The sequence below is a fragment of the Prunus mume genome, linkage group LG5, assembly GCF_029339155.1.
Source record: "Prunus mume cultivar Tortuosa linkage group LG5, ASM2933915v1, whole genome shotgun sequence".
NCBI classification, from domain to species: Eukaryota; Viridiplantae; Streptophyta; class Magnoliopsida; order Rosales; family Rosaceae; genus Prunus; species Prunus mume.
The window spans coordinates 20,920,409-20,943,476 of NC_142702.1; the positions used below are offsets into that span (position 1 = coordinate 20,920,409).

Sequence of the window (23,068 nt, forward strand, 5' to 3'; positions counted from 1 at the left end):
GAGACACTAAGACTAAGTAAGAGCATCTCCACCCACAAGGGCTAAGTCTAAGCAAGCAAGCAAGGCTGCCACTATTCACGTGAATAGTGTCAGCCTTTGCATTTGTGGTTCCACCCATGAGGGCAAAGTCTAGGGAAGTCTAAGGCAATTACTATTCATTGTACTTTATTTCCTATTTGTTTATACTTTAAACTATTAATTTTGATAAGCTTTTTAGATTATATTTTCGGTTGTCACGTGTCACTATTTATTATAAAATTTTCATTTAAAATTTAAGATAACATTTTTGAATAAAATTTTCAAATAAAATTTTTGGATAAAATTTTCGAATAACATTTTTGGTTTTGCCTTGACTAATCTATTAAAAAAAAAGAAATTGGAAATGCAAGAAATATATATATATATATATATAAAAACATTAAATTGAATAAAACGGATTTTTTTTTTTACCTCGTTGCCAAGATTTTGATGTGGAAAGTGAAAAATATTGGAAGGAGATGAGTTTTATGAAGATTTGGTGTAGAAAGTGAATAAAATGGTTAGGTATTTATAGGGAAAAAATAAAGAATTTTTAGTATTTAAAAAAATTAATTTTTAATTTTTCAATTTTTCGAATTTTTGGCAAAAAAAATCTGTCTTATGCGTCGACGTCAACTCGGGCTTCAGCCCGGCAAGACTGCCCTTGGGCTTGCTCGGGCTCGTGGGACCCGCCACCAAATCGGGCCTGCTGAGTGAACTCGGGCGCGTCAGGCGACCTTTTCCCCCTAGCCCGACTGGAGATGCTCTAACAACATGATTTGTGGGAGAGTTGCCTTCACAATTGAAGAATTGTACAAAGTTGACACTTTTTGATCTTGGGGAAAATAACTTATCATGCTCAATACCTGAATGGTTAGGGGCTAGTCTTCCAAATTTGACTATCTTAATCCTTCGAGGTAATCAGTTCTATAGAAGCATCCCGCACCAATTATGCCATCTGACAAGTGTTCAAATTTTGGATTTGTCGATGAACAACATCTCTGGAACTATACCCAAATGTATCAACAATTTGATTGTTTTGGCTCAGAAAGGAAGTTCAAGTCGAATTATCCAACATTCATATATGACTCAGCTAGGAGAAGTACGTTCTATTTGGGATTATGAGGAGGAAGCATCTTTAACATGGAAAGGGGTAAGGTCTAAATACAAAAGTATTCTGGGACTTGTAAAGATTATTGATCTCTCAAGCAATAAGTTGACTGGGGAGATTCCAAGTGAAATCACTGATCTTGTTGGTTTGGTTTCTTTAAATTTGTCAAGAAACCAATTAACAGGTCAAATACCTCCAAGGATTGGAAAGCTGCAGGAGTTAGATTTCCTTGATTTATCAAGAAACCATATTAATGGCAGAATTCCTAACAGTCTATCTCGGATAGATCGTATTGGTTACTTGGACTTGTCAGAAAACAACTTGTCCGGAAAAATTCCAATAGGCACCCAGCTCCAAAGCTTTGGTCCATCTTCTTATGGTGGAAATCTTCTACTTTGTGGACTGCCACTCCTAAAGACATGCGATGAGGAGGAAAAAGTTCCAGGACAAACTGTGTTGGTGAATCAAGACAATAAAGATGGGCTCATATCGCAAGGTTTTTACATCAGCTTGGGGCTTGGGTTTGCTGTTGGATTTTGGGGAGTTTTTGGCATTCTTCTATTTAACAGGTCATGCAGATATACATACTTCAATTTTTGGACTAGTTTCACAGATTGGCTATATGTGAAGGCAAAAATCATCAGGCAAAGGATGCCCAATACTAGATAAATGGTCATTACTACTATCTCTCTCACATACTATTTTTGGAATTCAATGATGCAAGTTAGTTGTTCTTTATCCCGAAATGCATGCAAATATTGAAGAACATAATTAATATTTATAAATAAATAAATAAATAAATGTAGGAAACATGAACTTTATTTCTTTTGCTATATAAAAACATGCTTGCATGATTTTGTTCACTAGTTATAATCATGCCTCCCTTTGTCTTTAGCGCAAGCACCTTTAAGACGACATGCTTCCCTTCAGTTGAAGATGGACGAGACGAAGGACTGCTATTTGCACTAGCTTTCGAGTACTTGAGTGATGATGATAAGGGATCTCACTAAAATAAAGAAACCATTTATTTTATAGTAAATGAGTTGTACCGTTATTTGTAGAACTTAATAGGAACTTCACACATGAAATATTTGGTATGATGTTCTTGTGTACCTCATGGCTTTTTCTGATTCGAGCATGTTATCTCAGTGCAGGAAATGTAGACGCTTAAGTTCCTTTTACTGTATTGCTCATATGAATAAAACAATGGAATAATTTGAGTTAAGTGATTCAATCACAAAAATGAAATGGTCGTCTGTGTAAGAAAGAAAATACTTACTTCGAAAGTCCAGTACTTTTTAAAGTTATAAATAAATAAATTTAAAAAAAAAATGTTCTTCTGTGTATGAATGCAAAAAATAAATTGAAACATTTCTAAGCACCCACCATGGGGCTCGAACCAACAACCACAAGGTTACCAACTAGCTAGACGGGCTGTACATCTACTTCAAGTCTCAGGACATATATATAATAAATACATAAATCTTACCACAACATCACAACCAATCACGTCAGTTCAACCCTTGGGGATGTCTAGCGGTGTTATAAATAGCTCTGTAGCTTTCAGTTTTTAGGGCTTGTCCAATATAGATCCCTACATTTTTTATTTCATAGACATATACTCATCACTCTATAAATCTATGAGTAAAACTCAATTTCAAATTTAAATGACTAGTAGGATATAAGAGGTCGTAGTATTTCTATGTTTTTACATCATTGCCACTAAACTTCATATTTTATTTATAATTTATTTCAAGCATTTCATTAACTGCCATAATTGTAATTAATATACTCCCTATTAGCATATCAATCACCCCATTTCTTTTAGTTGTCATTCCCTCTCACATCTCGCCCCCTAAAATTACAAACAAACAAAAAATCTGTAAATTACACATCCAATAATGTACCTATGAACAATATAATATAAATATATACATATAAAATATAGGTATATTATTTACCAAAAAAAAAAAAAACAAAGTCAGTTACTTTGTAATTGCGTATATTTTTCATAATTAAAAATAGGTACACAATAATTTATATAAAATATAGATACATTATAAGTAAATTATTTTACAATATACCTGTAAATCTGTATAGATACATTATTTGGAATAGATAATTGTGTACACTTTTCATACTAGGTAAATTATGTTTTTCATAAAACAAACAAGTAATAGGTACATTATTTTGTCAACATAATTAGTATGTACAGTTTTATTCATAAACAATTATAAAGTGGATTATTAGTCATGTATAATTCATAAATAGAAAATAACATAAACATTTTAGTAAACAAATCGATTACCTAAATTTGAATTTATTGTTAAATTTTTTAAAAAATGTTTCAAAATTAATTCCTACATCCATTACAACCATTTGGAGATCTTTCCAAATTAAACATATGTCATTATATACAATCTAATTAAAAACTGTTTCCATATTGATTCCTACATTAATATACAAAATGCAATAATGGCTTAGTTGGGGGTATTTTTGGAATCTGAAAAGTACAATAAATCAGATTTTATGCTTAATTAGGTAACTTGCTGAGTTGGATCCTAATCATGGGTTTTTACTTATACAAATTGGGTATTATTTATATGAACAAAAAATGAAGGGTTTTAGGTACGGCAAATTGAATTTGAAGGGTGTAAGCCAAATTTACTATCAAGAATGGTAGACCAACAAATCTTATAAATAATTTCATCACCTTTTTAGGCAGCGAACCAGTCTACTGTGGGATAACAAAGGAGTCATTACGAGCTAATGGGAGCAAAGCAACAGTTCCATAATCCTACTGTTCTGCGGTGTGGTTGAAGTACATAAGGAAGGGATATAAAATGGTCTCTCTGATTCTTTCTATCTCAATGTTGCCTGAATGGTAGGGCTAGCAGAGATTCTTAAACCATGCTCCATGATATTAGTATAAAAGCGATTCATTGATGATTTGATAAATGAAATATGGTGTTTTCTCAGCAGATAATGTGATAATTTGAACCTGGGAGAAATTATTCCAGCTTTAACCCATGAATAACTCCGCAGAAAGTACAAGTGAGAAGTATTACCTAGCAGTGGATAATGGAGAAGCTTCACTCCAAACGTTCAGGGAACATCATAACAGTAGACCTCGCCGGTAGCATCTTCACACCAACCACAACCACCCAACAGGTAAACTTTGTTTCCCAGCACTTCGAAACCCATGCCTTTTCTCTTCAAGACGCGAGGCGGACGTCCATGAACAAGCTTCCATGACTTTCTTGATGAGTTGGGATCCAACACATAACAGCAAAGTCGGTCCAACTTGTCTCGACACAAAGCATAGATCCAAGTCTCATCAAGTTTGTGTTCGTTTGAATGAGTTTGGTATGTAATATTCCGATTTCAGATCAGTTTGGTATGTAATTTTACACTTGAGATTAAGAATGAAATTTGTGTCAGTAATCCCAGAAATATAGGTTTGGCAAGTGTCTTTGCTGCGGATGCAGTACTATTTTCTTAACTCCAGGCTAATCATCTGGTAGCACATCAACTGAAAACGGTTGGGGGTGTCCAGCATATGCAGGGCCTAGGTGCAAACCCAGACCAAGGTAAGCCATGTGCTGCAATATTTCTTTCTATTGTAGCCCAATTGCATAAAGTCTTTAACAATCAATAATGAGCCCGAGAAAAATGATATTCCTCTCTCCCTCTGTAGAGGCAATTCAGGCGGACCCAGCCCACGCCCAGTATGGGCCATGGCCCACACTCAACTTTTATTACTCTCTACATATTTATTGAAAACATAAAAATAAGCCCACACACAATTTTCCATTTATTAAAAATGAAGAAAAGAAACATCCTAGAAAGCCACAACCCATCACGTTAAGAACTGCCTGCTGCCTTTCTCCCTATATCCCGAGCTTCTGCATTTATCATTCGTGCATTTACACACATTTAAGATAATGTTAACCATTATATTAATAACTTTAATAAATCCACATCATCATAATTGTATTAAACAAAAAATAACCATTTGCACCTTATTATATTTATCTAATAACTCTGAACAAAAAAAATTTGTCCCAGCAAGCAGCAACCCTACCCCATTTCATTGGATTGCATTGGTATAAAAACGAATGTCGTTGATGATTTGATCAATTGCAATGGATGTAATGTTTTCATTAGACTGAGTTACACACCATAAGGTGGTTGTGATATTCTTATCAGTTTAGTATATATATATATATATATTTTTTCCATGAATTTCCTTGCAAGACAGCTAACTTGTTGCTCATAATCTTAGGCCCATATCCCTATCTTGGGCCAAAGAGAAGGTTTCGGGAAGAAAGAAGATGGGACTTGCTGTCTTTCCTGCTTGACTTTGTCTAGTTGTTGACCATGTCGACGCCTTCTAGGTCAGATGTGGCATTTGATAACAGACGATTTGTTCACAGCAAGATGGCAAAGATAGGATTTTCTTATATCTTATATGGTAGAACAGCCGCTTTTTTAGACAGAGTGCTAAATTTTGTAAGCTATCCATCAAAAACAGGGGAGGTGCTCATAGTCAAAAGCTACTAGATTAGATGGATTCCAACTGAACTTCAACTTCTACTTGGTTGATTGATTCAAGGGCATTGCTGGAACATAATTAAGGACGACCTTCATCTCCATATGGTCATTCTTCTCTCATCCATTTTTTGCACAAGTCTTCTCACCCATTTATTTCCAATTTATTTTCATGGCAACGTCTATAGTGCACCAGGTCCACCGTAAAATTTTCATTATTTCCAGAAGTATTCTCTCATCCATTTATTTCCACAAGTCTTGTCATCCATTAATTTCCCTAAATTCAATGAAATTCCTATTCGGAGCACTTGTGGAAACAAGGAAAATTCCGATGTTTTTATTTGGACACTCTTTAGCTTAATTTTTGTGCAACTATCTCCCTACAGTATGTCGTCCTCTGGAGTTTTAAGCACGGGCATGGCTCTTTGTGGGTTGAAGACTTGCACCGTATGAAAGATTAGAACGAAAATCGTACACACAACGAAAGGCAACAACATTTAGAACCAACAATAAGAAGCCAAGAATAGCTAGCTAGGAATTCTTGCTTTTACCCAACTTTATGAAAAGACTATAAGCACGTCAATCCATTTTACGCGTTCCAAATTAATAATTCTAAGATGCATTCAATCACTAGCACAAGTGCAGATCATTGCTGTTTTGGTCAACTGTTACTTCACATATGAATGTATGGCGTCCAAATTGGCAGCTCAGAAATATCAAGTAGATTGGGAGGGAGTACCAAATTTGGTAACCACTCCTTCTTGTGAATCCATATGTAGGGAAAGACACGTTTTTCATATTCTGAGCTTGACCAATTAGTGTCCTGCCAAACCTCAATATCAAGCTTGCAATCAACAAAGACATGTTTTTAATCCTCCAGAGCACACTTATATCAATTTCTTTATAAGGCCCTATTCTTGGAAATAGAATAATTAGGCTATGCAAGGGGCTTGTTGAGTTTGGCATTTGGGCTCAATGCCAAATTAGTTGGGTCAATGGGTCAATAGTTAAATAATATATATTTAACTAGTCAAAAGATGGGCCTTGGGGCTCTGTAATTTAAAATTAAACCCAATTAATTAAATTAATTTCAAGTTAATTATTTGAATTATTTTTTAAAATTCTGTTTTAGGATAAAGAGTCAAGTCAATCTTGAGATATCATACAAGCATATATATACGTACTTCACCAGTTTTGCATGTATGCTTACTTTGGTTGTGCTTTACATTTTTCCTAAAGAGTTTCCCTTGTTCGTCTTGATCATGACTGTACCTAACATGGCTGAAGCAAGGTGCTGCTTCAAACTCCTCTATGCAATTGTGGTGGTGCTTTTACTACACATGAACAGTCCTTGCGTTGGATGTAGCGAGAGGGACAGGCAAGCACTCCTTGCACTCAAACAAGGCCTCGTGGGTGACGACGGCGATCGCCTCCTTTCATGGGGAAGAGATGCCCAAAACAAAGATTGTTGCCAATGGGACGGAGTCTACTGCAACAACCAAACTGGTCATGTTGTTAAGCTTGATCTTGGAGACCAATCTTTGCAAGGTAAGATTAGTCCTAAACTCGTTCACTTGCAGCATTTGGAGTATTTGAACCTTAGTTTCAATAATTTCAATTGGAGCAAAATTCCAGATTTCATTGGATCTATGAGCAATTTAAGACACCTCGACCTCTCTTCTGCTAATTTTGGAGGTGAAATTCCATATCAACTTGAAAACCTCACACACTTGCAGTATCTCGATCTCAGCTTTAATGGATATTCTGTTTTTCATGCAAAAAACCTCAATTGGCTCCCTAATCTTTCAGGTCTGAAACACTTGGACCTAAGTTACACTAATCTCAGTGATGTTGTTGGTTGGCTGGAAGCAGTTAATATGCTTCCGAAACCCATGCCTTTTCTCTTCAAGACGCGAGGCGGACGTCCATGAACAAGCTTCCATGACTTTCTTGATGAGTTGGGATCCAACACATAACAGCAAAGTCGGTCCAACTTGTCTCGACACAAAGCATAGATCCAAGTCTCATCAAGTTTGTGTTCGTTTGAATGAGTTTGGTATGTAATATTCCGATTTCAGATCAGTTTGGTATGTAATTTTACACTTGAGATTAAGAATAAAATTTGTGTCAGTAATCCCAGAAATATAGGTTTGGCAAGTGTCTTTGCTGCGGATGCAGTACTATTTTCTTAACTCCAGGCTAATCATCTGGTAGCACATCAACTGAAAACGGTTGGGGGTGTCCAGCATATGCAGGGCCTAGGTGCAAACCCAGACCAAGGTAAGCCATGTGCTGCAATATTTCTTTCTATTGTAGCCCAATTGCATGAAGTCTTTAACAATCAATAATGAGCCCGAGAAAAACGATATTCCTCTCTCCCTCTGTAGAGGCAATTCAGGCGGACCCAGCCCACGCCCAGTATGGGCCATGGCCCACACTCAACTTTTATTACTCATCTACACATTTATTGAAAACATAAAAATAAGCCCACACACAATTTTCCATTTATTAAAAATGAAGAAAAGAAACATCCTAGAAAGCCACAACCCATCACGTTAAGAACTGTCTGCTGCCTTCCTCGCTATATCCCGAGCTTCTGCATTTATCATTCGTGCATTTACACACATTTAAGATAATGTTAACCATTAGATTAATCTAATGAACTTTAATAAATCCACATCATCATAATTGTATTAAACAAAAAATAACCATTTGCACCTTATTATATTTATTATAAATAACTACACCACAACGCAAATCACAATTAAACAAAATAAAATAAACAAAGAGTAAAAATACTAATGCGCGAGAGATTTACAAGGTTTGACATAATCATGTGTACATACGTATTTAGACAGAATTTACTATGAGAATAATAACAGTACAAAATACATTGAGTTAAATCAACAACAAAACAAGAACTTTTTTTATTTCTTATCTCTTGCTTTGCTCTTGGATAATCTCTCAATGCAACCCGTGTTTCATCTCTTGCATGCTCGTCTTTCACATCAATCACTTGCTGCCCGTAAATAGACAGTTGGCTCAATGTGAAAACAATGCTCTTTTCGGCAAGAACAAATAAGACCAGAATTGTCTTCAATTTCAACCATCATTTAATGCCACATCTCCCGACAGACTGGACTCTTTTGACTGTATGCTTATTGTGGTAGCAGAGACCTTGCCAGTCTCTGCGTATTGTAATTAATCGTAGATGCACTAAATGTGATAATCTGAGGCAAGATATTCATCTCTCTCAAAGCAACTTTCATCTCGAATTCAAGAGTTCACACTTTCACTTCTGAAAAACGTGGTTTTGGCAGAATTCTTTTTTAGGCTAAACAAAGGGGCTTTACTGATTTCTATGCCTCGGTGAATTAGGAAATGTAGTAGTTTACTAGGTGGATAGTAAGTTTGCTAAAGACTCACCCATGTTTGGTGAATTACCTGTGTCAACCATGTGGTTTAGTAGAATTATTATACACGAGTTTAGGTTATGGTAATCGCTATAAATATCATTATTAATAACAAGTCGGAACTCAGAAATTGTTACCTTGCTAAATTGAGATTTAGAAATAACCACACTACAACGCAAACCACAATCGAGTAGATTTTTTTTTATAAAATAAAAAAAACAAACAAAAAAGTTAAATATTTTTGTCATTGGGTTTTACACGAAATTTTAATTTGGTCAATGAAAAAAAATTTAGCCAAATTGATCATTGAAAAAGAAATTTAGGCACTGGGTTTTATACTATGTTGCACGAACACTTCAAATGCTGGAGTGTCAGAGTGTCCAACACGCCGACACGCCAACACGGCTCTGACACACCCCCGACACGGTTTTGGAGTGTGTGATCCAAGAGGGAGTTGAAGTAGAAGAACAGAGGCGCTGTAAATTTCCATTTCCTGCTTTATTTATCTCTTTTATGAAGAGAAAAAGGTGGAGAGATGGATTCTCTCTTACTTTCTTGAACCTTCAGGTCGTTAATAATAATAGAATAATAGAAAAACAGATCATACCATTAAAAGAATAGTAAATTTGGCTTACACCCTTCAAATTCAATTTGCCTTACCTAAAACCCTTCACTTTTTGTTCCTATAAATAATACCCAATTTGTATAAGTAAAAACCCATGACTAGGATCCAACTCAGCAAGTTACCTAATTAAGCATAAAATCTGATTTATTGTACTTTTCAGATTCCAAAAATACCCCCAACTAAGCCATTATTGCATTTTGTATATTAATGTAGGAATCAATATGAAACATTTTAATTGGATTGTATATAATGACAGATATTGAATTTGGAAAGATCTCCAAATGGTTGTAATGGATGTAGGAATTAATTTTGGAACATTTTTAAAAATTTAACAATAAATTCAAATTTAGGTAATCGGTTTGTTTAATAAAATGTTTATGTTATTTTCTTTTTATGAATTATGCATGACTAATAATCCACTTTATAATTGTTTATGAATAAAACTGTACATACTAATTATGTTGAAAAAAATAATGTAACTATTACTTGTTTGTTTTATGAAAAACATAATTTACCTAGTATGAAAAGTGTACATAATTATCTATTCCAAATAATGTACCTATGCACATTTACAGGTATATTGTAAAATAATTTACTTGTGGGTAAATAATGTACCTATATTTTATGATGATGAAGCGTCTTTAGCATGGAAAGGGGTAAGGTCTAAATACAAAAGTACTCTGGGACTTGTAAAGAGTATTGATCTCTCAAGCAATAAGTTGACTGGGGAGATTCCTAGTGAAATCACTGATCTTGTTGGTTTGGTTTCTTTAAACCTGTCGAGAAACCAATTGTGGTCCAATACCTCCAAGGATTGGAATGTTGCAGGAGTTAGATTCCCTTGATTTATCAAGAAACCAGATTAATGGTAGAATTCCAAACAATCTATCTCGAATAGATCGTATTGGTTACTTGGACTTGTCAGAAAACAACTTGTCTGGAAAAATTCCAATAGGCACCCAGCTCCAAAGCTTTGGTCCATCTTCTTATGGTGGAAATCCTCTACTTTGTGGACTACCACTCCTAAGGACATGCGATGAGGACGAAGAAGGTCCAAGACAAATTGTGTTGGTGAATCAAGAAGTTAAAGATGGGCTCATAACGCAAGGATTTTACATCAGCTTGGGGCTTGGGTTTTCTGTTGGATTGTGGGAGTTTTGGCACTCTTCTATTCAACAGTCATGCAGATATACATACTTCAATTTCTGGACTTGTTTAACAGATTGGCTGTACGTGAACTTTCTTTCTTTTGCTATATAAAAGGAACATGCATGCATGATTTTGTTCACTGGTTATAATCATGCTTCCCTTCATGTTTAGCACAGGCACCTTTGAGATGACATGCTTCCCTTCAGTTGAAGATGGATGAGACGAAGGACTGCTATTTGTACTAGCTTTCAAGTACTAGAGTGATGATGATAAGGGATCTGACTAAAATAAAGGAACCATTTATTTATAGTAAATAAGTTGTACCGTTATTTGTAAGAACTTAATGGGAACTTCACCCATGAAGTATTTGGTATGATGTTCTTGTGTACTAGATGGTTTTTTCTTATTCGAGCATGTTATCTCAATGTAGGAAATGTAGACGCTTAATTGCCTTTTACTGTATTTCTCGTATGTATAAAACAATGGAATAATTTGAGTTAAGTGATTTAATCACAGAAATGAAAGGGTTGTCAATCTGAGAAAGGCACTTTACTAACATTATCTTTCCTTCTGTGTAAGAAAAAACAAATACTTACTTTGAAAGTCCAGTATTTTTTAAAGTTTTTGGCTTTTGTTTTTGTTTTTAAAGGTTCTCTTCTCAACGCTATAGCTGATTGGCTGCTTGGGGCCACGACATTGTCCTGGGTTACTTGGTTTCTTGAGGAAAATCCGACTTGGCTTGGGCCTCTGTTGATGGATGACTCAATAGGGGTTACCAAGATCCGTATGATTAATACTGTTTTGTTTTACCCAAAAAAAAGTTCTCGTCTTTGTATGAAGACAAAAAAATAAGTAAGTTAACATCTGTAATCGCCAATCTGTGGGCCTCGAACCCATGACCACATGGTTATGAGCCTTGCGCTCTACCAACTGAGCTGGAAGGGCTATACAACTACTTCTCAGGATGTATATATAGTAAATACACAACATCACAGCCAATCACGTGGACTTCGAACCAAGCATGTACACTGAAGAGACAAATCTTGTAAATAATTTCATGTTTATGAGACATCCAAATACATCCAAGCACCCAAGACTCCTTCGGCAACAATAATTTCAAATCAAATTGATAAACATTTACAGTTGATTACATCATCATCAGAATTCAATTTAGGTATTGAAGAACTAACCATCACCCCTTCCATATTCCCTGCATTCTCAACATCAATCATGACTGTGCTAAGCCCCTTTCCTACAACGTAAAATTTCTTCCCAATAGGTACAAGTTGACAGGGTGGCACGGTGAGCAAGGATGACACCTCCCAATAGGAATCCACTCCCCAGACTCCTTTTGCCACATCATCATCCTGGTTTCTGAACTCTGATCCAACACATAGAGGGTCCCATCTACAACAACTGCTAGACCCGCCAGCCGGCAACCATGTCGGCATCTGCATGCTGCCATGTGCCACTTGATGGTTCATAAACAACAGCGTACACATGAGAAGTTACATGTAACATCCCATATCGACCAACGGAGAGAGGGTAATGTGCCTTATATGTACATGCCCGCCTCCATCTAGCACGAGACCTTTTGGGAGCTCATTGGCTTCGGAGTCATGGGAACTTCGAAGTTAAGCGAGTTGGGGCTAGAGCAATCCCAAAATGGGTGACCCACTGGGAAGTTGCTCGTGAGTTCCCAAAACAAAACCGTGAGGGCAAAGAGGGGGACCCAAAGCGAACAATATCGTGCTACGGCGGATCCGAACTCTTTCAGGCTTCCACGTCCATCAATCCTTCCATGTTACTGAGCATGCAATCATTCACATCAATTTTCATTCAATGTAAGTTTTGATATAGGACCCAAAATTTCTACAAAGAATAATAAAACCAGTAATTTAAAACATGAAACTTATCTTCAAATAATATTTACCTGATTCAATGTCTTCAATATCATTTGTGATATCAAGAATATTAGTTTTTGGTGAAGAATGTAATCAATTTTGTGTGCAAATGAGTGCCTCCACTGTTATTGGGAATAATGAACTCCTATATGGATTGAGAATGCGACCACCAGTACTAAATGTTGATTCAGATGCTACGTAGTAGAGACAAGTATTGTCAAAACACCTCGTGCAATACAAGACAAATTCTTATCAACTCCTACACTTGCTGCCCATTGATAGGCAGTTGCTATGAAGCACACAGACAAATACGAATACAATGATACGATACTACACGACACGACAAGCAAATATGGCAAATCTCCAAAAGCTATGATACGATAAGGTCCGGGATACTGCAATTAAAAATTTATATTAAAATATAATAATAATAACAATATATATATATAATTCCAAACATATTTTAAATAACATAAATATTCAAATTCATCAACCAAATTCAAATTTAAATTCAATTCACTCAAAAAATCATCTAAATTTAGAACAACCATACTCTAGAATAATGAAAACAACAAGTCTTAACTTCAATATTTGTATTGTCTTCCCAAATTAGTATACCTACATATGCTAAAAAAAAACTCACAAATCGTATTTCTCTTTGTTAGGTAGACTATACCTCGACACTCGAACCCATTTGGTAAGTAGTTCCCATTAAAAATGCATGGGTTGTTCCTAATAAACCCTACCAATTTTGGGTTTTAATCTAATTTTCCATTTAATATCTACTTCAGAAGTCTATATTCACTTTCTTTGGTCATGTGTGTTTATCTTCAATTCCAGCTCAATCTGAGATCTTATGCACGAATTTGTCACTTTTACTAATTATTAACGATTATCCTTCTTGTGAATCCATATGCAGGGAAAGACGAGTTTTTCATATATTGTGGTTGACCAATTAGTGTCTTGCCAAACCTCAATATCAAGCTTCATCAACAAAGACATGTTTTTCATCCTCCAGAGCACACTTATATCAATTCCTTATAATTGTAATTGTAAGATATATCATTATTCCTGTTGTGCTTTTAACTATATTAAATCAAGATTCATAAATAACTACGCCACAACGCAAATCACAATTAAACAAAATAAAATAAACAAGGAGTAAAAATACTAGTGCACGAGATATTTACGAGGTTTGACATAATCATGTGTACATACGTATTTAGACAGAATTCACTATGAGAATAATCAATACAAAATACACTTGAGTTAAATCAACATAAAAACAAGAACTTTTTTTTTATTTCTTATCTCTTGCTTTGCTCTTGGTTTATCTCTCAATGCAACCTGTGTTTCATCTCTTGCAGCTCATCTCTTGCTGCCCGTTAATAGACAGTTGGCTCACCCATGTTTGGTGAATTACCTATGTCAACCGCTATAAATATACTAGAGTTTAGGTTATGGCAACCGCTATAAATATCGCTATTAATAACGAGTTGGAACTCAGAAAGTGTTACCATGCTAAGCTGAGATTTAGAAATAATAACCACACTACAATGCAAACCACAATCGAGTAGAATTTTAAAAAAACAAAATAAAACAGTATCTCAGCCTTCTACTCCTCCAGCTCTTGAGCAGTCTAAACCATTGGACCATAGGCCCAAATTGTCATCAGAAGACAAACTCGATTACATATAGTACGTGATAGTTACGACTAATTTGGGCTGGATTAGCTTAATTAGTTAGGCTTGTTGGAAGGAATCCATTTAGGCATGTTTACGTATCAAGAATGGATATGGAAGGAAAGGAATGATTTCATTCCGACTTCTCTGCGTTACTTGCAATCGTGAATGAAAAAATAAGTGGGCCCCACCTCAAAATCCGTAATCACATTCCCTCAAAACTAGGAATCAGATCAACTAGGGGAGTAGTCGATCGATTCCCATTCCTGTTTTCTCTTAATAACTTCCAAAAATACTCTTATCACTTTACCATAATTCTAAAATTAATTTGGATTCTGATTCATGCAAATTAGTAAACAATAACAATGGGAATCAATCTCATCCCATTGCTAATTCCATATGTTTAGTAAACAACTTAATGAGAATGATTCTTCCCATACCGATTCAGTAGTTCACCGATTCCTAAATTCTTTGATTCCTTAGTTTCTCCATTACTGATACGTAAACATGTCCTTAGTTATTGTTTATACTTCTAATCATTGGCTATATAAAAGCCTTTAATGTAATGATTAATTAATAAAATATTAAATATTAAATATAAAAAAAAAACAAAATATATTATTTTTTTTTTTTTGTCATTGAGTTTTACACGAAATTTTAATTTGGTCAATGAAATTTTGGAAAACAATTAATGTAGACTACCACGTCAGTTTTCATAGAGAATCTGAAAAGAAAAAAGATATGTTAGCGCTCTCTCTTGACTAAAGAATTCTTATGCCGGCCACTCCAATGTCATACCCATTACTTTTAGTTATTTTATTTTTTTTATGAGCACTTCTTTTTTTTTTTTTTTGGCAACTACATATATATATATATTTTTTTTTCTGATCATATACGTATATATAGGCTAATAGAAAATTTTTTTTTGCCCCTCTCAATCATGGGCCCCGGCCGGTGGCCCTGGTAGCCCTGGCCAAGGGCCGGCGGGCCGGCTCTGCCTCTCAATGCACCTGTGTTTCAACTCTTACCTGGTCTTTGTTCAAATGAATCACTTGCTGCCCATTGATAGGCAGTTGGTTCAATAGGTAGTTGATTCCTATTTTGGCAGCAGCAAAATGAAGACAAAATTCTCTTCAATTTCTGCCATCATTTACTGCCACGTGACTTTCTCCACCATTTACTACATAGGTCCCTTTAAAATTGCATGATGTTTTAACAAAGAGTCTGAACAGTTCTCACATTTCGCGTGGTCTAAGACTTCATTTCCGACTTCTGGATTCTCATCTCAAAGAGTCTGAAAGCCGTTTTGTCAGAATTCTTGAGGTATCAACCCTGTTTCGTCAATCTTGAGGTATCATACAATACAAGCATATATATGTACTTCACTAGTTTTGCATGTATGCTTACTTTGGTTGTGCTTTATCTTTTTCCTAAAGAGTTTCCCTTGTCCGTCTTGATCATGACTGTAGCTAACATGGCTGAAGCAAGGTGCTGCTTCAAACAACTCTGTGCAATTGTGGTGGTGCTTTTACTAAACATGAACAGTCCTTGCATTGGATGTAGCGAGAGGGACAGGCAAGCACTCCTTGCACTCAAACAAGGCCTCGTGGGTGACGACGGCGATCGCCTCCTTTCATGGGGAACAGAAGCCCAAAACAGAAATTGTTGCCAATGGGAAGGAGTCTACTGTAGCAGCAACCAAACTGGCCATGTTGTTAAGCTTGATCTTGAAGACCAATCTTTGCGGGGTAAGATTAGTCCTGAACTCGTGAAGTTGCAACATTTGGAATATTTGAACCTTCGTTTCAATAATTTGAGTCGGAGCCAAATTCCAGATTTCATTGGATCTCTGAGCAATTTAAGACACCTCGACCTCTCTTCTGCTAATTTTGGAGGTCAAATTCCAAACCAACTTGGAAACCTTACACACTTGCAATATCTCGATCTCAGCTCTCATGGATATTCTGTTATACTCCCTAAGAACTCTATTCATGCAAAAAACCTCAATTGGCTCCCTAATCTTTCAGGGCTGAAACATTTGGACCTAAGTTCCACTAATCTCAGTGATGTTGTTGGTTGGCTGGAAGCAGTTAATATGCTTCCTAAGCTAACAAACTTGATATTAGATGGGTGTAATCTTCCTCCTCCAATTATATTCTCTGTTTCTATCATGAATTCTTCTAACTCTCTTGTTCTTGTTGATCTCTCCCGCAACAATCTCAACTCTTCAATCTTCCAATGGTTGTCCGGTACTCATACCAACCTTGTTTATCTTGATCTCTCTTGGAACAATTTCAGAGGTTCCTCAATTCCTGCATCTTTTGGAAACATGAGCTCTCTTGAATATCTTATTCTCAGTGGTTGCAAACTTGAAGGAGGGTTCCCGAATTCCTTTCCCAAGCTATGTAGGCTGCGAGTGTTGGACCTTGGGGATAATAGTCTTAGTGGACAACTTTCAGACTTTGTTCAAACATTGTCCAAATGCGCTCAAAAGACAATGGAGAGTTTGGATATCTCTCATAATCCTGACATTTCGGGTTCATTGCCTGATCTTACGAACTTCTTATCATTGAAAAGCTTGTTTCTCGAGGGCAATAACTTAAGTGGAAGAATACCTGAAAGTATTGGACAGATGTCCAAGCTGGAGACTATTGGTTTTGGTTGGAATTCTTTGGAAGGAGTGATTTCAGAAACTCATTTTTCAAAACTCTCCAAATTAAGTTATTTGAGTTTATCATCTAACTCGCTACTTTTAAACTTCAGTTTTGATTGGATTCCTCCCTTCCAATTGCAATTCATACAATTGAAGTCTTGTAAGATGTGGCCATCGTCTTTCCCAAAATGGCTTCAAACTCAAAAAAATTATACATGGCTTGATATTTCTGATGCTGGAATTTCTGATACCATTCCAAGTTGGTTTTGGGATTTGTCACAAAAATTAGAGATTATGGATATCTCTCACAATCAATTGAGAGGAACAGTTGGAAATATTAGATTGGAGTTTGCATCGCACCTAAATTTGAGTTGGAACCAATTGGAGGGTCCAATCCCTTCAATTCTATCAAAAGTTTCTGTTCTAGATCTCTCCCATAATAACTTTTCAGGGGGAGCCTCTTTTTTGTGTGCAACCAAGGATAGTAATTTAACCTTTCTTGATCTCTCAAGCAATCATGTATCTGGAGAACTTCCTGATTGTTGGATCCATTTTAAAAAATTAGTCTTCCTTGATTTGAGCAATAACTATTTATTTGGAAAAATTCCCACCACGATGGGGCACTTGTTCAATATCGAGACACTAAGACTTGGTAACAACAGATTTGTGGGAGAGTTGCCTTCACAATTGAAGAATTGTACGAAGTTGATACTTTTTGATCTTGGGGAAAATAACTTATCATGCTCAATACCTGAATGGTTAGGGGCTAGTCTTCCAAATTTGGCTATATTAATCCTTCAAGGTAATCAGTTCTATAGAAGCATCCCGCCCCAATTATGCCATCTAACACGCATTCAAATTTTGGATTTGTCGATGAACAACATCTCTGGAACTATACCCAAATGTCTCAACAATTTGATTGTTTTGGCTCAAAAAGGAAATTCAAGTCTAACTATCAAACATTTATATATGACTCAGCTGGGAGGAGTACTTTTGGGTTGGCGTTATGATGATGAAGCATCTTTAACATGGAAAGGGATAAGGTCTAAATACAAAAGTACTCTGGGACTCGTAAAGAGTATTGATCTCTCAAGCAATAAGTTGATTGGGGAGATTCCTAGTGAAATCACTGATCTTGTTGGTTTGATTTCTTTAAACCTGTCGAGAAACCAATTAACAGGTCAAATACCTCCAAGGATTGGAATGTTGCAGGAGTTAGATTCCCTTGATTTATCAAGAAACCAGATTAATGGTAGAATTCCAAACAGTCTATCTCAGATACCTCGTATTAGTTACTTGGACTTGTCAAAAAACAACTTGTCTGGAAAGATTCCAATAGGCACCCAGCTCCAAAGCTTTGGTCAATCTTCTTATGGTGGAAATCCTCTACTTTGTGGACTGCCACTCCTAAGGACATGCGATGAGGGGGAAAAAGGTCCAAGACAAACTGTGTTGGTGAATCAAGAAGTTAAAGATGGGCTCATAACGCAAGGATTTTACATCAGCTTGGGGCTTGGGTTTGCTGTTGGATTTTGGGGAGTTTTGGGCCCTCTTCTATTCAACAGGTCATGCAGATATACATACTTCAATTTATGGACTTGTTTCACAGATTGGTTGTACGTGAAGGCAAAAATCATCAGGCAAAGGATGCCTAATACTAGATAAATGGTAATTACTACTATCTCTCTCACATTACTATTTTTGGAATTTAATGATGCAAGTTTGTTGTTCTTTATCCCGAAATGCATGCAGATATTACAGAACATAATTAATATTTTTTTTTTCAAGGAAAGGAAACATGAACTTTCTTTCTTTTGCTATATAAAAACATGCATGCATGATTTTGTTCGCTGGTTATAATTATGTTTCCCTTCGTCTTTAGCGCAGGCACCTTTGAGACGACATTCTTTCCCTTCAGTTGAAGATGGACGAGACGAAGGACTGCTATTTGTACTAGCATTCGAGTACTAGAGTGATGATGATAAGGGATCTCACTGAAATAAAGGAACCATTTATTTTATAGTAAATGAGTTGCACCGTTATTTGTAAGAACTTAATGGGAACTTCACCCATGAAGTATTTGGTATGATGTTCTTGTGTACCTCATGGTTTTTTCTGATTCGAGCATGTTATCTCAATGTAGGGAATGCAGACGCTTAATTGCCTTTTACTGTATTGCTCGTATGGATAAAACAATGGAATAATTTGAGTTAAGTGATTCAATCACAGAAATGAAAGTGTTGTCAATTTGGGAAAGGCACTTTACTAACATTATCTTTCCGTCTGTGTAAGAAAGAAAATACTTACTTTGAAAGTCCAGTATTTTTTAAAGGTTTTTTTGTTTTTTTATTTTTAAAGGTTCTCTTCTCTGTATGAACAAGAAAAAAGAAGTAAAACATTTGTAAGCGCCCACCATGGGGCTCAAACCCACGACCACAAGATTAAGAGCCTTGCGCTCTACCGCCTGAGTTAGACGTTATATATAGTAAATACACAAATCTTACCACAACACCACAGCTAATCACGTCGAGTTCAAACCCTTGGGGATGTCTAGCGGTGCAAGTGTTATAAATAGCTTCTCATACTTTTTAATCAAGAATGGTAAACCAAAAATTCTTATAAATAGTTTCATTTTTATGAGATATCCAAATACATCCAAGCATGTACACTGAAGATATTATACAATGGTAGTTTTCCAAGACTCCTTCGGCAACAATAATTTCACATCAAATTGATAAACATTTACAGCTGATTACATCATCATCAGAATTCAATTTAGGTATTGAAGAACTAACCATCACCCCTTCCATATTCCCTGCATTCTCAACATCAAACATGACTGTGCTAAGCCCCTTTCCTACAACGTAAAATTTCTTCCCAATAGCTACAAGTTGACAGGGCGGCCTGGTGAGCAAGGATGACAGCCTCCCAACAGGAATCCACTCCCTAGACTCCTTCTGCCATATCATCAGCCTGGTTCCTGAACTCTGATCCAACACATAGAGGGTCCCATCTACGACAACTGCTGGACCCCGCCAGCCGGCAACCATGTCGGCATCTGCATGCTGCCATGTGCCACTTGATGGTTCATAAACAACAGCGTACACATGAGAAGTTACAGCAGAAGTCCCGCAGCGAATGTAGATCTTCCCACCCATGACCACAGAATCCTCAATTTCAGGGACAATGTTTGGGTCAGAGTGAAATTTCCAACTATCCGTGCAAGGGTCATAGATGTCCCAAGAATGTGGATCGCTTGAATTTGAACCTAAACCACCAATGGAATATATTTTTCCATCCAATACTTCACAGGCGAAATAGCACCTGCATGCACAAATCCAATAAAGCAAAGGCTCTTTACAATTATAATAATAACAAAGAGAAAACTAATTTGCAAGAGTTTTTACTATTCATCACGACAGCATTCAATAATGAGAAATCTATATGCTCTGACAGGTCAAAAGACGAAATCGCCAATCTTTAACATTGCATGAAATATGGTGTTCTCTCAGCAGATGATGTGATATATTTGAACCTGGAAGAAATTATTCCAGCTTTAACCCATGAAAAACTCTGCAGAAAGTACAAGTGAGAAGTATTACCTAGCAGTGGATAATGGACAAGCTTCACTCCAAGCGTTCAGGGAAACATCATAACAGTAGACCTCGCCGGTAGCATCTTCACACCAACCACAACCACCCAACAGGTAAACTTTGTTTCCCAGCACTTCGAAACCCATGCCTTTTCTCTTCAAGACTCGAGGCGGAAGTCCATGAACAAGCTTCCATGACTTTCTTGATGAGTTGGGATCCAACACATAACAGCAAAGTCGGTCCAACTTGTCTCGACACAAAGCATAGATCCAAGTCTCACAAGTTTGTGCTTTTGACGGTAAGAATGCCACTCTTCACTGCACACTAAGTCTCTCCATCTTTTTGAAACACACTTTAGGAGTGTATGATACTTCCGGGGAACCCTAGCCAGGCAAAAGAGAGCAATGTCATCTGGAAGGCCAGATATAAGAGACTGTTGGCTCAGTTCCATTTGACTGATCCCCTCTGATACAACACCTGGCTGGTCCATTCTAATGTCGCCTGAAAAATTAAAATGGAACCATAAGGATTTTAGATAAGTAAGACTGGTATAAGCCAACAAGCAGCTTGTATGTTGAACAATGGATTCACTTTCTCAATCTTAGTAATATACAAGCCAGCTTACACCTTCAGCTATGACTCCAAGACTAGAACTAGGGACACCAAACTTTCCCTTTCCACCAATAAAGCTTGCAATTTCAATAGGTTTTTCTACAGCTGATTAATTTTGGAGAATCTATTTGAAATTTACCCTTACCATCTGCAAATCAAACACCGCCAAAACGTTTCCTACCCTCCCCCTCTCGATGAGGCATTCTTTCTCTAACCTTGCATTTATTCTTTTATAATTTTATGGAATGGAAGAACTTATATGTTTCTCCAATCTAGTAGCTTAGCATATAGCATTGCATGTAATTACCATATTTTCACCTAGTAGTTCTGAATAAATAAAGCCCTTAAAGAAATTGAAATTGAAGTTAAAGTTTCTCTTTTTCTCATTAGTAGCAGCAGAACTCGTCAAATCCACATTGACTTAAACACTCAGTACACTACTAAAAAGCCACAATTCGACAAAATAGGCAATAGCAACAAGACCAAAAATCCAATTCCAAGTCACACAGTTCGGGAAACATTCTCTCTTTCATTTCTCTTGTTCTTCATACCAGTTTCCCATTTAAGTTATTCACAGAATGGCCATTTGTCACCGAAGCTATGTCTTCGATCCCCGAAAATATATAGAACCCAGAAGTTTCTTCGAACCCAATAAAATTCAAAAGCAAATTCATACCAATTGTCAGGAAACAATTTCAATTCGATTTTATTTGTAGAAACTTTTTTTTTTTCACAGCAACCAAGTGGATCAAATACCAAACCTAACCAGTTGAATTGAAATCCTAATTTGACCGAATCGATAAATCACCGTTCGCAAGAGAAAGAAAACATATTTGATAAGAAGACAAAAAAATAAACGATTTGGCGGAAACTGACCTGTGAGTCTCAGAAATGGGGATTTGATTGATTGGTTACTGGAACCACATTCTTCTTTACCTCCAATCGATTCAAAATGAACCTGAGAATGGCTCAAGAGCTGCAGAACACGTCAAGTTATATAATAATTAATTACAAAACCTTTCCGATTAAGCTCTGTTTTTCTTAATTAATAGAAAGCTTACTCTCTTTTTTTTTCTTTTTTGGTCGAAGCTTACCCAATTCTTGGTAAGTTCAAACTAAAAGGGAAGAATCCAACAACAACAAAAATAACTAAAAGGAAAGAAATAGTGCAAAAATGCAGACGACTCGTCGTTTCTGGAACATGGTGAATAAAATAGAATTTATTTGTTTATTTATTGGAAAATTTGCATAAATACCACTTGAACTTTTAGACATATGCGCTGTTATGACCTGAACTTTTAATATTTATTTTAACCACCTAAACTTTGTAAAGTATTGCAATTCACCACATATGTCTTACTCTATTAAAATTTCTGTTGAGTTTAAGGTATTTTCGTCTGTTCGTTATAACTTAAAATAAATATAAAAAACAGAATTTTTATATATAAAGTTAACCTAATTATACCACACCTTCCCTAACCCCCTACCCTACCATACTCTATATTTCTCTGTCTCTTGGAATCTTGACGTGGGTTGTTGAAATTGAATTGCAAATACAGCAATAGACCAACCAAACTCTAGCTTGTTAATGGAATCGCAACCCATTTCTTCTATGACAACCCACACAATAAGGAAATTTAGTCTTAAGTCTCCATCTAAGAAGACAGATTTGGAGATCATAGAGAACTTAACTGCTTGATTATTTTTATGGTTTTTTTATTAACTTGCAGTTTATTATAGGCATATTCATTATAAGG

General features: G+C 36.1%; 3 protein-coding genes and 1 pseudogene across 6 annotated transcripts; 3 read left to right on the top strand and 1 right to left on the bottom strand.

Moving 5' to 3' along the window:
- The first annotated feature begins 796 nt into the window (after window positions 1-796).
- LOC148917297 (receptor-like protein EIX2) lies at window positions 797-2,000 on the top strand (annotated as a pseudogene).
- Window positions 2,001-6,900: 4,900 nt separating this feature from the next.
- On the top strand, window positions 6,901-7,823 carry LOC148917298 (receptor like protein 21-like). 2 transcript variants are annotated; one of them, XM_089051919.1, is made up of 3 exons: window positions 6,901-7,228; window positions 7,316-7,375; window positions 7,490-7,823. In XM_089051919.1, exons 1-3 carry the CDS (start codon window positions 6,943-6,945, stop codon window positions 7,609-7,611), a joined length of 468 nt encoding a protein of 155 aa, XP_088908045.1. In that variant the 5' UTR covers window positions 6,901-6,942; the 3' UTR covers window positions 7,612-7,823. The 2 variants fall into 2 exon arrangements, 1 of the variants encoding a protein (XP_088908045.1); XR_016126849.1 differs by lacking the exon at window positions 7,316-7,375.
- A 7,808-nt stretch (window positions 7,824-15,631) lies between these two features.
- LOC103332021 (receptor-like protein EIX2) lies at window positions 15,632-19,281 on the top strand. 3 transcript variants are annotated; one of them, XM_008234710.3, is made up of 3 exons: window positions 15,632-15,804; window positions 15,923-18,774; window positions 18,994-19,281. In XM_008234710.3, exon 2 carries the CDS (start codon window positions 15,928-15,930, stop codon window positions 18,769-18,771), a length of 2,844 nt encoding a protein of 947 aa, XP_008232932.2. In that variant the 5' UTR covers window positions 15,632-15,804; window positions 15,923-15,927; the 3' UTR covers window positions 18,772-18,774; window positions 18,994-19,281. The 3 variants fall into 3 exon arrangements, with proteins under 3 accessions (XP_008232932.2, XP_016650056.2, XP_088908043.1); XM_016794570.2 differs by lacking the exon at window positions 15,632-15,804 and having other exon boundaries at window positions 15,912-18,774; window positions 18,989-19,281; XM_089051917.1 differs by lacking the exon at window positions 15,632-15,804 and having other exon boundaries at window positions 15,912-18,774.
- A 427-nt stretch (window positions 19,282-19,708) lies between these two features.
- LOC103331998 (F-box/kelch-repeat protein SKIP4-like) lies at window positions 19,709-22,329 on the bottom strand. The gene is given in 4 exon segments (XM_008234690.3): window positions 19,709-20,430; window positions 20,709-20,979; window positions 20,982-21,200; window positions 22,188-22,329. Coding segments are annotated over 3 exon segments (1,077 nt in total). The 5' UTR covers window positions 21,190-21,200; window positions 22,188-22,329; the 3' UTR covers window positions 19,709-19,832.
- Window positions 22,330-23,068: the final 739 nt, after the last annotated feature.